The sequence below is a fragment of the Euphorbia lathyris genome, chromosome 3, assembly GCF_963576675.1.
Source record: "Euphorbia lathyris chromosome 3, ddEupLath1.1, whole genome shotgun sequence".
In the NCBI taxonomy this organism is placed as follows: domain Eukaryota; kingdom Viridiplantae; phylum Streptophyta; class Magnoliopsida; order Malpighiales; family Euphorbiaceae; genus Euphorbia; species Euphorbia lathyris.
The window spans coordinates 71,927,794-71,941,170 of record NC_088912.1 but is presented as its reverse complement, the minus strand read 5'-3'; the positions used below and the strand labels follow the sequence as shown (position 1 = coordinate 71,941,170).

The following is a 13,377-nucleotide window of genomic DNA, read 5'->3' as shown; positions in this document are numbered from 1 at the left end:
AAGCCTATACCTCTATCTACCCTTTTCCCTACATACAAAGTATACATCAGGGTAATACTAATAAAAGAAAGCTACAATGCATGATAATGATGAGCCCGTCAAGGAGGAAACGATCCAAAGTCCCAGAAGTCCTCAAAGCCTCTCATATGTGAAGCCCGCTCCGCTGCCAAGGTCTCCTCGGCAATTCGGCGCCCCTCCTCAGCATCACGGCGGCCCTCTGTCTCAATGCGCATCCTCTCCGCCCAGATAGCATCCCTCTCTCGATATACATGTCCGACCCGAGCATCGGCGTCCCTCTGCAACTCGCTGAACCTCCGATCATTAGCATGAAGATCACTCTGCAAGAAAAGAAAAAGAAAAAAACACAACAACAGAAGTTATACATACAAATGTGCATCACATGCATACATTTCACTACACTATAACAGGATAAGAATACTCACCAGGTGGCTGGCACAACGCAGGTTGAGCCGCTCTCGAAAATAATCAGATAATCCCACAAAGTCGGTGCACGTCTCCCTCGAGGTATGGAGGGCATCAGGGGGATCGAACGGCACCATCGAGGTGAAAATCGGAGGGGCTGTCTCAACGCCGGAGTAGGCCCGCCTCGTTATAACGAACCACTGAGTACTCTCTCCCTGAGGTCGGGAAGGGTGCACCAAGGTAGAGCCGCTCTGGTCGGGCAGCGCCTGAGGACTCACCTGCATAATATGAAGGCTCGCTCGCAGATGTCCGGGCACGGGCATCATCGAAAAAATCCGACGTCCGAGCGCTCCTCAAGGAACCCTCCTGCAAACAAAGGCAAAATGAATACCCCCAACTATCTCGTAAATAAAGAATAAATAAGTCAAGCACTCATCGGAACCTCCTCTAGGCCAAAGACCTCAGCGACGGCCGCCGCTGAGAACATGTCCTCCATAGGATCAACATCCATCATGATCTCAGGAGGAACCATCGGAGTCAAAAGTGTCGATAAATAGCGAGCGCGACCCCCTGCATGGTCCCATACGCCCCGAGGCACTAATCGGCGGATCAGATCACGACGTATCTCCCGCAGGGGCATAATCCTCACCGCAAACATGGACACGGGGATCTCGCCTGGAGTCCAATATGTGGCGTCAACCCCGGTGAAACTCCGATCACCCAAATACCACGCGCGCACGCAAGGGCCGGTAAGTACGCATTGCTGCCGCTGGATGCGAGTGACATATGCGTAATCGGGACCGAAGTCAAGGTCGTCCCATCCGAAGGAGATCTGAAACACAAGGAAAATCAGACAAGAACAAACAAAAATCCAGCATAGTCAGGAGACGTTCACATGTCCCAGGCTCCGCATATCAATCCATGATAGGAATCGTGCCACTGTCCGCCTCCTTTCGACGCTCAAGTCAAAGTCCCTCCACCTCGCCATAAGCGGAAGCGTAGCCCAGCGCGGACTGCTCCCGCAGGCGCTCGGGAGAATCCTCCTCTCATAGGCCCAAACCTGCTCATAAAAACCGGCGTCAGAAGCGGAAATCATAAAAAGAATAAAAGACAAACCAGGGATAGAAAACGCACCAGGAGGGCGAAAGTGTAACCACCGAAGTCCTTGTGCTTCCGACAAGTCAGATCCAGGAATCGGTAAAGGTACGCCAAGCTAGCTCCAGCCCAATCGTACGAGGACACCGCATCTAAGTCACGGAAGGCCTGGATGAGACCTGCATGTATGGTCCCGCTCTTGGTGCGGAAAACCGTCTCGCCTAAGGCATACAGGAGGAAACTACGGGTGGCCCGGTCTGTATCGTCTCGATCACAGAAGTCTCGACGACTCAGCAAGCTGAAGGTGGTGATGAACTTCACCGGTGTAGACCCGTCACCTATGTAGATTCCGGGACCAACCAATACAGCCACCTCATCAGGGTCGACCCTGGGACGCACCATATCGTAGTAAAGGGGGACCGGAGTGCCACTGCCTTGTAATCCGGTCAGTAGAGAAAAGTCACGGGGCGAGATCGTCATCTCCCTGAACGGAAGGTGAAAGGTGTGAGTCGAATCCACCCACCTCTCGCAAAGGGCGCGCTAGCCGCGCTTGTCGCACACACCGTTGGCACGGGGCAGCGCCAGAATAAAAGGCTCGAAACCTAACCCTCGCACACGGGCTCTAACCGCCATGGGAAGCAAGGCATACCAGGAGTGGATGCCCTCGGTAGATCCAGTAACGCCAATAATCTAGAAGGAACAGTACAGGTGAGAGTGGGACTAAGCCAAAGTCGTTATTCCTTAAGGGCCTCACTTCTGATAGAAATTCAGTTTACCTAGTCGTTCTTTAAATTTCGTCTAAATTTAACCTAGTAAGTTCTTGTTGTTAAGATAGTCATTCTCTAGAGTTTCGTCCATATGGTCATTCGTTTAGGGGTTAATTTGATTCATTATTCTTTGGGGTTCCACTCTCTCGCGTGCTTGCGAAGAGCTTAAGCCTATACGAGTTTTTAAGGATGGTTTAGTATTATTCATTTTTTACTATTCACGTGCGTTATTCATGTTTTTACTATTCACGTGCAATATTCACGTTTTACTATTCACGTGCGTTGTTCACGTTTTTATTATTCGCGTGCACTATTCACGTGCACTATTCACATGCACCATTCACGTTTTCACTATTCATGCGCGTTATTCATGTTTTTACTATTCACGTGCACTATTCACGTTTACTATTCATGTGCGTTGTTCACGTTTTTATTATTCACATGCACTATTCACGTTTTTACTATTCACATGCACTATTCACGTTTTTACTATTCGCATGCATTGTTCGCATTTTTACTATTCACATGTATAAAGTTCACATTCTTTCCAAAAATCGTAAAGTATTGCTCACATGCATGAGAGTTCGTGTTTTCTAACTAAAAGGCTTACAACTAGTTTAAAGGTTAGCATGCAAATGACGTTCAAATGGGGTTGCTAAAACCTAGAAGTCTTGACAAATAAAATAAGGAGGTACTTACCTGGTTAACGTTGGTCCGACTCAAGTGAGAATCAGGGTTCTGGAAAGGAACCACTCTAGCCAAGTCCTCGAAAACCACCTCCATACCCTTTGTGTCATCGTATCTACTCGACCCCATCACGAGAATACTCTAATGTTAGTGAGAGAGAGAGAGAAGAAGAGAGAGAAGGTGTGGGGTTGGAAATGAACCCCACCACCCTTTTATAAAGGAAGGGGAATGGCATTGTCGTAATAAACGAAAAAGGTACGACGTGACATAAAGGTAAAAAGTAAATAATTAATTACCGGGTGCACAGACCTCCGATTTGCAGTCTGTTTCAGCCTGCGTTTCTGCCAGGCAGTGGCCAATACTCTAAGGAGATGACTCCAGATGACAGCCAAAATTTACAGAACAGTGGCGCCAGTCAAAATACAGACAACAGTCAATAGAAAAATAATTTTTAGTCTAAAGTGTTCCAGACGAAAGGATAAGGATATTCCTATCAACAACTCAAGTACACGAGACATTAACTCCAGTCAAAAATGCAGATGACACTGTCTTGAAATTCAGAATTGCTAGAGAGAGCCATTTTACCTGCGGTCGATTTAGAGACCAGGGTTGCTAGACAGAGCCATTATACCTGCGGTCGATTTAGAGACCAGGGTTGCTAGAGAGAGCCATTTTACATGCGGTCGATTTAGAGACCAGGGTTGCTAGAGAGAGCCATTTTACCTGCGGTCGATGACCAGGGTTGCTAGAGAGAGCCATTTTACCTGCGGTCGATGACCAGGGTTGCTAGAGAGAGCCATTTTACCTGCGATCGATGACCAGGGTTGCTAGAGAGAGCCATTTTACCTGCGGTCGATGACCAGAGTTGCTAGAGAGAGCCATTTTACCTACGGTCGATGACCAGGGTTGCTAGAGAGAGCCATTTTACCTGCGGTCGATGACCAGGGTTGCTAGAGAGAGCCATTTTACCTACGGTCGATTTAGAGACCAGGGTTGCTAGAAAGAGCCATTTTACCCCCGGTCGATTTAGAGACCAGGGTTGCTAGAAAGAGCCATTTTACCTACGGTCGATTTAGAGACTAGGGTCCCTAGAAGGAGCGCGTCCGTCGGCAGTCGATTCAGAGGCAAGGACGGGACAGCCAAAGTGAAGATTGAAGACAAGGCAGGAGCATGCGGCGCGGAGATCAGGTATTCCTCCTCCTACTCTGTATGTGTCTTTTACTTTAATATATTTCCATTGCATGTCTTGCATTCGCGAAAAACGTTTTCAAAACACACACATCACTGTCAAAATAGAAAAGTAGGGGCAACTGTAGATACCGAGTCGGAGGACCTGTGACGAAAACCCACGACAAATGGAGAAAGCGGTTCATTCTATTAGTTAAGAAATTTAAAAAATCAAAGGGAAACTCGGAGAGCCGGCATGTGAAAGCCCCGCTAACAAATTCAGCTTCTCTTGAGTAAGGTCGGGCACGTTCATCGTCATATCGATAAATGAGAGGGCCCCGGAGGTCGAACGTCGGCCGATGAATGACCAACGTCGCTCCCGGCAACGATCGTCGCTCCGTAAATAACGGCGCGCGACGCGTCGAGCGCCCGCCCGACGAGCCGAGCGTTGGGGGTTGCCCGTCGGACGGTGGGCATCGTCCGTCGAGCGTTGGGCGTCGCCCGACGCACGATGGACGTCGCCCAACGTTCGATGGGCGGACGCCCAATGACGCCGGGCGAGCGCCCAACGACGTCGGGCGAACGCCCAACGTTCGTCGGGCGGACGCCCAACGGTGTTAGGCGAACGCCCAACGGCTGTTGGGCGCGCGCCCAACCTAAGTTGGGCGTTCGCCCAACCTGAGTTGGGCGTCGCCCAACTCCCGTTGGGCGACGCCCAACCTTCGGGATCCGTGTCTATAAAAGGCAGGAATCCCCATGCATTTGAGCAGGAGGAATTTTTTTTTTGGAGCTTTCTCACTCTAGACATTTTTAGAGAGAGAAAGTCAATTTTTGGGAAAAAATATTTTTTTTTCCTAAAAAATCCAAATTTCCTAAAAGTTAAATGTTTGCCCAAAAACAAAAAAACACAAAAATCATAACTCGTGGAATCAACCGACTTCAGCTAACCGATACCGATCTTGAGGCATTATCCGAGGACTAGACTCGTTTTATTTATTTATCTCTTTTATTTCCTTTATTTATTTAGTTTATAATTTTAATTTCTTTAGTTAGTTATTTATTTATCACGTTTATTTATTTCCCCGTATTTATTTAATTCCCGCCTCGTATTAAATAAAGGTTTCGTTTTGTTTTTAAAATGAAAAAAAAAACCTCGTTTTAAATCCCAACACGAACCGTGACCCTATTTAAGGGTAGTTCGGGATTAAAATGTTGTAAATATAGGTTTTTAAAATATTTCCAAATAACGTTTTGAAATAAAACATCGTTTTAGGAGTCTCCGTTATAGACTATGATCCCATTTGGGTAGTTCGGAGGCCCAAAATGATAGGATAGATTAGATTTTAAACGTTTTCACAAATCTGGAAAGTTTGGGACTGATTCTATAATTCACCGTTTTCTGTCACTAATAGCCGTTTAGCGACGGATTTTTCGTCGGTAATCTGCTGGAATCCGAAAATTGCTCATTTAAACCCATTTTTCTTAACTTTTTGACTTTTGATCCTTGTATATATAGGTATATAATCATGTAATATATTTATGAAAGTTTTTTTTGGGTCCTATAATTATTAATTACATATTATGTACCTATTTATCTCATATTTGAAACTTAATTCATTTTGATTTAGTTTTGTAAAGTAGCATATTTGTATATATATATATGGTTTTTGGTTCATTTAAGTTACATTAGCTATTATTTAGGGAGGCTATTTTCTATAGGATTATTAAGTAAAGAACTATTTTGAGGTAAATGTGATTTTCTTATTTGTAAACTTTGTTCATTATTTTTACATGTTTTGATTAAAAATATACTATACTATACTTAGTATTACTTTTATTATTATATATATACCTAGTTATAGTGTATAGTATTTCTTCACTTATTTTCTTATCTATAGATATACTCTTATTTTTAGATAAAAATGTATATATCTATATATATATTCACTCCACTTTTTGACATTTATATGTGTATATTTCAAATATGTTCGTGTGGGTGATGTTTTGGGTTTAATTGGATCATTCTTGTAAATATGTTCAAGTAAAGATCAATTGAGTGAAAAAGGGGAAATAAACCACAAAAAAGAGATTTCAACTTGATTATTTAAACTAAAGATTGTTAGAGATTCCAAATGTAAATAAAAAGGTTTTTTTGTTTTTTTATCATTTTTAAACGATTTCCAAAATATCACATGTTGAAACCTTATTCCGTTCCAACGACGGATTAAGCGAACCTTGTAATTAAAATCGTTTCTTTTAACTGTAAATAATAGAGTTTTGAATCGTTTTCCCAACTAAACGGTTTTGTACAAAAATAAATGGACTTGTATGCTTAATCACGTTTTTTGGTTAAAATTTCTTGTTCAAACGTTTTCAAACGTTCGAGTCGTTCCAACGGCGATTCGAGTGGATATCATGTAAATTAACGGGATTTTGAAACGTACCTAAATCGTTCCAACGGCGATTAAGGTACGAACCGCGTAAATAAACTCGTTTTTGGGGAGTGAGATTAGCTTAGAGTTAATATATCAATTGAAGCATAAATCACACTGTGAATAAATCAATTCTTTCCCCTATCTCCCTCTCTCTCCTATATATTTTAAATTCATGCAAAATGGGCGATTCTTTACTAAAATGGCTTTCAATAATATGCTCAAAACGGTTTTCAAAGCGAGAAAGAAAAGGTTTCAAATGAATTTTAAACTTAAATAAATATACGATTAGTCCGTTATCACCTAACACGCTAAGTAGGAGGTCGTTGGTTCATAACCGGGCGATGTCGGGGTGCCTAGTAGCCTTTCTCCGGAAAGGAGCTAGCCTTCTCGGCTCGTACCTAAGTTTCTCGAACCCTCACCGGTCTCTCGCAAGGGATCAGTGTTCATTTCCCATTCGTGGGTGGAGACTCTTCCATACTCCAAGCTCCGGTCCTGCCGAGCAGCTTGATTCCGTGATTGGTTGCTTTCGGCGCCAATCACAGCATCTGTCGTCAATGGTGTCCACCCTCCGGTCTGTCCGGGCGAGGCCGCGGCACCTACAGGGGGAAACTTCGAACTCGATGAGTCTTGGCTCGGTGTGAATGTTGATCTCGAGGAGATGTGGCCTCTATGTATTTTCTCTATAGTGCACATCTCAGCCTTATTGAGCGCACTTCTTCTGATGATTCCTTCCAACTACTTCCAGTTGAGGGTAATGAATTCCATTTGGAGTGAGCCTCGACATTTCGTGTGTTGTGCTCTACTTTTCTAGATCTTTTCTTTGAGTCTACATGTTTGGATTTATGTGAGACCTCCTTTTTCCCTCGGGCATTTTCAGACGATGTGATGTCAGGTAGAGAATGTTTCATATATTTCTCTATTAGAACGATTGATTTCTACTTCAGGCACTCCAAGGTGGGTTTGAAGGCGTTCCATCTTGACAACATTGTCATGACATATCTCGGTTATGCTTTCTTGGACCATGTCTAAATTGTAGACTAGTTCCTTAGTAAGATCGTTGATGAACCTCCTCTCTTTTGGATCCACAAAGCCCAAACAATCGTTTAGTCATTGATCTAGCTCAAGCGTTATGGTATGGAAGGCGATGAGATTTCCACTACCATCTAGCGGTGTTTTGGGCTCCAGTGGAGATTTTGAATCCAAGGAAAAGTTTTATTATAGGGTGAAGGTAATGGAAGAGCTAGCATGAGCTATTGAGTTTTTGACATGAACCATGAATATAAGGTTCAATCCGCGTTGACTGCACTAATTTGATGTGGAAAATCTTGAAAATGAACCCTTGAGGTGGAATTTGTGACCGCAATTTACTACTATAAATTAAAAAAGAGTCAGAGGAGAGGCCGAGATCCGGTGGCCTCACTTTAATGCCTAAGTTAGGAGAGGTTGAGAGGATGATGATAAGGAATAAGAGAGTTCTAGGTTTTTGTGACGAGATACCTTAGCTGAGTAGTCATATGTTTTGTTTATAACATGTTGAAGGGCAGTTTTGGGAGATGTTGGTTTCTGCAGTCTGGCTGACGCTACAGATACGTGTAATGATGTGAAAGAGATTATGTCATTTGATGGAACCACTAGGATTTGGCATGTACCAACCATAAGTCGTGTATCTCAGGATGCTAGCTCTTTAGAATTGGCATGCCTTCCTTATTGTTTTATGTGTCTGATATGATTATCTTCCAATCATTGCCTTTAATCAGGATGTATTCATTGATATACATAGAGTGCTCATTTATTTGCTTGTTAGCACTCTTTATATACAATTTCTCCATTTATATAATATTCTTTACTAAGTCATAATATTTTTCTCTCATAATTTTACTTCCATGTCACATAGGGTTCAATTGATAGTAATATCCATTCAGTTACAATTTAGCTAAAAATAAAATTGAAGCACTCAAAATCATTATTTGGGCAAGTACACTTGCCTAATTTTAATATATGTTGAACTTTCTATATTTAGTTTGGTTGTAGATTTTTATTCTGATTTATAGTATAAATTATGATTATCAAAATTGGACCGTTTAAAGAACTGGAAGAGTCACATGGTTAAGTTTAAGGTTGAACCAAGGTTCAAAATCTATATAAAATCTAATCATTTTTTTATTTAACATTGAAACATAATACAAATGTAAAACTAAAATATTAATAATATCAATAAAAATTATACTAATAATTATGATAATAATTTTAATCGCAAAAAGTGAAAGTAAAATTGACGTCCACTTTAACAAAATAGAAAATAAAATAAAAAGAAATCAAAATATAAATAAAACACAAAAAATAAAGATAAAAAATAAAATAAATATAAAAGACAAAGGATAAAAATAAAACCCTAAATTCCCTCTCTCTCCTATATTCTCCTCTTCGAGCTCGCCAACCCCTTTTCTGAAGATCGGCGGTTTCACTCTTTTGTGCTTTCCGACCTAATCCATTCTTCTACTTCAGCCTAAGGCCATCTCCAATCGTGTTCTCTATTTATCCTACTCTATCTTCATTTTTCTCTACTCTATCTTTAAATATAGAGTTGCTACAGTAAAAGTTCTCCAACCTATTTTACCCACTCTTTAAAACTTTTATTATTATTATATTCATTTTTCACATAACATTTTTTTTAATAAACATAACATTTATATTCTTTATATTATTAATCAAAATATATCCATTTATGAATAATTCGTGTAATGTTTTTCTAATTCATGTAACGTTTTTATGATTCGTGTAATATTTAAATGTTTTTATAATTTATGTAGTATTTAGTGTTTTTATAATTATAATTTAATATTTAAATGTACAACACAATAAAAAATCAAATAACACTATAATTAAAAATTAAATAACATGAATATTTCTAAAAAAATAATACCTAAATAATAAATATACATGTACAAAAAATAAATATACATGAAATTAATATTTGAAATAAACAAATATTTAAAACAAATATTATACAAAACAAACATTATACAAAACTAAACATTAATTTATAAAACAATTAAATTTTTTTTTAAAAATAAATAAATAAAATAATGATTATTTTGGCTTGCTGCAAAGATGCAGCAAGGCAAGGTGGTACTGCTTATATGTAGTACAACGAACCTTGCTGCATCTTTGCGGCAAGGTTATCCAGCTCCTTTGGAGCTGGATTTTCAAGGGCACTCTATATTTAGAGTGCCCTTGGAGATGCCCTGATGCATCTCTTTTCAGGCGGTATCACAATGATCATATTGTTAATTATTGTCATTTAGGATGATAGAGATAAAGAGACAAAGGAGAAAGCAGTCAAACTGAGAATCTGCTTGTCATTCCAAGTTGTGTCAATAGGTAAAAAGTATGCCTCAAAATCTAGTACAAATAGATATGTTTCTTTAAATGTTTATCAAGTCATGTGGGTCTTTTTGAATTAGGTTGAATGTGATGAGCTGACCCAGCTTGTTGAATTCTTAAAGAAGCTTGAGATCGGAAGTATATCGCATCAAGAGCGAGTTTGAGTAACTTCTTGCAAAAAAAAATGCCTCTCTTAAATTGATTATATTTTTCTTCTTTGATCTTTTAACTTTATTAGCTTTATTTTTAAACGATAGGAAAACAATGAGTTTGTTGTGCATGAACGTTTGAAAACAATTATATGTTATGCATATCCTCTTCTCATTCTAAATGACAAACTTTTTGTTAAGAAATTTGTGAAAACAAGTTTTTGCAATTGTTAATCTTCTTTTTCATTTTATGTTCTTTCATTAGGGGAATATGAAACACAAGAAAGGATGAAGAAGCATATAATGATTGATAAAGTATCCTTACCACAAAATTTGAGTTATGGGTAACTTTTTTCAGTTTCTAGGTTGGAATTCAAATACATTGAACTTTTATTCAATGGAGCTCGATTTCAGAATACTACTTTCTACAGCAAACCAGTTACTGTGCATACATCTTCAAACATTGATGGGACTTTTCTAGTGGAGAAAAGTGAGCCCGCTACTGAATTTAAGAAGGAGGTTGTGCATGTAGACAAATTACCATTAGAGTCGAAGCTTCAAGGAAGAATAAAGCATAAAATAAGGATGAAGAAGATTAGGCTTTGTAGAAAGAGGCTAGTTTGTAAAAGGAGACCGAGAAAGAAGGGAACATGGCCTCCTTCAAAGATGAAGAAGTTATTAGGTAGGATTGGTGGGAGTGTTTACATTGGTGACTCAAATGCAGTTCATATACACATCTACTGATAAACTTCCTAATTATGGTCTTCATACAATAGAGGCGCAGTGGTGTGCCTCTTCGCCCGACTTCTACAACGTTTTGATCAATTGTGATATTAATGGTGTTTGTAATTATAGATTTGTGTAATTAGGCATTTTTTGCCCGTTCGGACTAAACTTATTGTATTTGTTATTCTTTGTTTTCTTTAATAAATTCGGGATCGTCAGTTCTGAGGTGCCAGCTTAGTTGGGATTTCTGGTGCTGGCCTTTCTCCAACTTCTATTTAAAAAATATTAATTATTTCTAAATATATTTATAGTTTTCATGAATATTGTTTATTGTGAAAAGTTAAAATATGCTTACAGTTATAATTATAATCACAAGTATAATTATATATATATAATTTATAAATACAAGTAAATAAATAAATTGTCCACTACATTACAAATTGGTAGGAAAAAGTTTTTAGTAAATTACAAATAAAATTTCCGCCTGAACTTCGTCGGTAAACCCATTAGCTTATGTGTCCACCTAGCCATTAGCGACCACTTATAGTCGCACAATGTGGTCGTAAATTTTGCGACTAAATCAAACAGTCGCTATACTTTACGACTATCGTAAAAAAAACAGCCGGCTCTTGTCGAGCGACTAGGCATTTATCGACTGAATACGTTTGGTCAGTAAACCGCTAAATTCAGTCAGTAAATTGTTTTAACTACCGAATTAGCTATCAGAATTGCGGTAGCTAACTAGTTGTTTTTTTTTTGGTAGTTTAATGATAAGATATTGGTGTCAGTTTTTATGAAAAACTGAAGTCAAGGATGTTGAATGGAGTGATCATCTAAAAATAATGGTTTTTGACATCCGTTTTATCGTGACGAAAAAAGGCATCTTTGGGATGGGTCCTTTCTAGTTTCATTTTGGCTATATATTTTTAATTTGATTCACAATCAAATTTATTTAATCAGAATACATCATAATTAATTTAAGCTTAACACATGTTGAGAATCAAACTTGAAGCATGTTTCTTTTTTAACATTCAAATACCACAATAAGCCTTAAGAGGACATTCTGATTTGTAACCCTCCTCTGTGCGATAGAAATGTAAAAGTCCAATATGATTTAAAGGCTTGTACATCAATGGATGCTCTTCATCTATAAGTTCTTCTGGTGTTTCAATTATTCCACTGTTGAATGCAAACAACCCCATTGAGTATCTATCTACTTTCCCTTTCATTATCACTCGATGGCTTGGTGATTTTATTCTGTCACTGCTCCATGCCTATTTATATCACAAATAATTTCAAATACTTCTAACTTGTTACTTTCTACTCAAATATATATTGTTAGTTAGAATCTTGTAATGAAATCAATTTTTGGATGAAATAAAAACTAATAAATTGAGTTACCTACCATTAAAGCATCACCGGCTATGACTACAAAAGAAGAGGGTGAAAAGTGAACATCAATCTCGTGACCATCCTTTGTATCCACTTGTAAACCATCAACATGATTCTGATGAAGTATAGTTGTGAAGCTCTTATCAGTATGACTCACAAATCCTAAATTATGCTCATGATCTCCATTTGGTACACCAGTTTTTATGAGGCGAAGAAGGTAACAAGTTGAATCCATATAAGACCTCAAATGCTTCTGTGCTCCATAGCTTTCAAATATCATTCTACTCACTATCCCATCTATTTCTGCTGCTATCTTTGCATATTCATATAGGCACTCACTTAGGGAAAAGAAAAGAAAAGGCATAAGCTCAGGCTTCCAAAAAGGATACACGAAAGTTCAAAAAGAAAGAAGGAATACCAGAAATGAGGATTGCCATTGGGCCACATGAGATTTGTGAAATGTTGAGTTGAGTTTAGAGAAGTAGCATCATCAATGCCCATGCTTTCATGGAGAGGGAGTTTGGGTATCTGTCCAACATAACCATTCAAGGGTTTGTCGTATTTATTTTGCATTTTGGTTAAAGTGGGAAGATCGAACAACTCCTTCATTACGCCAAACATATCATCACGAAATTCAGGAGATAGTTTATTGTACTCTGCTATGAAACACCCGTACTCTTCAAGTGCCTGTCTAACTTCACTGCACCTTTTCTGCCATAAACTTGTACCAGGTTTCAGATTATGATCCTGCTTCAAATCTAGGATTGGAAGGTTTGGTACTGGTGATAATGAACCCATTCTTGATTTGATTTGGGGAACTTTCCTCTATTTGTTCTCTCTTTGATTTGGTGATAACCAAGCTATTCAATAACATATAAATTCAATGTTTTAGTCACAATTGTAAGTTATTATATTAAGCATCCTCTTTTGGACAATCTCTAATTCACATTTGGACACATGTATTGATTCATTTAAACATGACAAAATATATATTGGAGGTTCTCGAGAATCAGGTACTTCCAATAATTTTTCTATAACTATACAAAAACAATATTTTTGTTTGGATATATTTATAAAATAATAATAAATAAATAGGACAAGTACTTAAAATTAGAATCTTAAAATATATTTTTTTTCAGTAATTTTCTCAAT

The 13,377-nt window shown here is 38.7% G+C and overlaps 1 protein-coding gene across 1 annotated transcript; it reads right to left on the bottom strand.

Annotated features, from left to right (window-relative positions):
- Positions 1-11,855: 11,855 nt before the first annotated feature.
- LOC136224538 (probable 2-oxoglutarate-dependent dioxygenase AOP1) lies at positions 11,856-13,166 on the bottom strand. The gene is made up of 3 exons (XM_066012899.1): positions 12,644-13,166; positions 12,239-12,563; positions 11,856-12,107 (listed from the first exon to the last, which is right to left on the bottom strand). Exons 1-3 carry the CDS (start codon positions 13,021-13,023, stop codon positions 11,865-11,867), a joined length of 948 nt encoding a protein of 315 aa, XP_065868971.1. The 5' UTR covers positions 13,024-13,166; the 3' UTR covers positions 11,856-11,864.
- Between the last annotated feature and the right edge of the window lie 211 nt (positions 13,167-13,377).

Excerpts from the sequence above, each read along its gene's own strand:
- LOC136224538 (XM_066012899.1), bottom strand. The coding sequence starts at position 13,023 with ATGGGTTCATTATCACCAGTACCAAACCTTCCAATCCTAGATTTGAAG. Across the intron at positions 12,564-12,643 it reads AATGGCAATCCTCATTTCTG|TGAGTGCCTATATGAATATG; the intron begins GTATTCCTTCTT and ends CTTTTCCCTAAG. Across the intron at positions 12,108-12,238 it reads TAGCCGGTGATGCTTTAATG|GCATGGAGCAGTGACAGAAT; the intron begins GTAGGTAACTCA and ends TGATATAAATAG.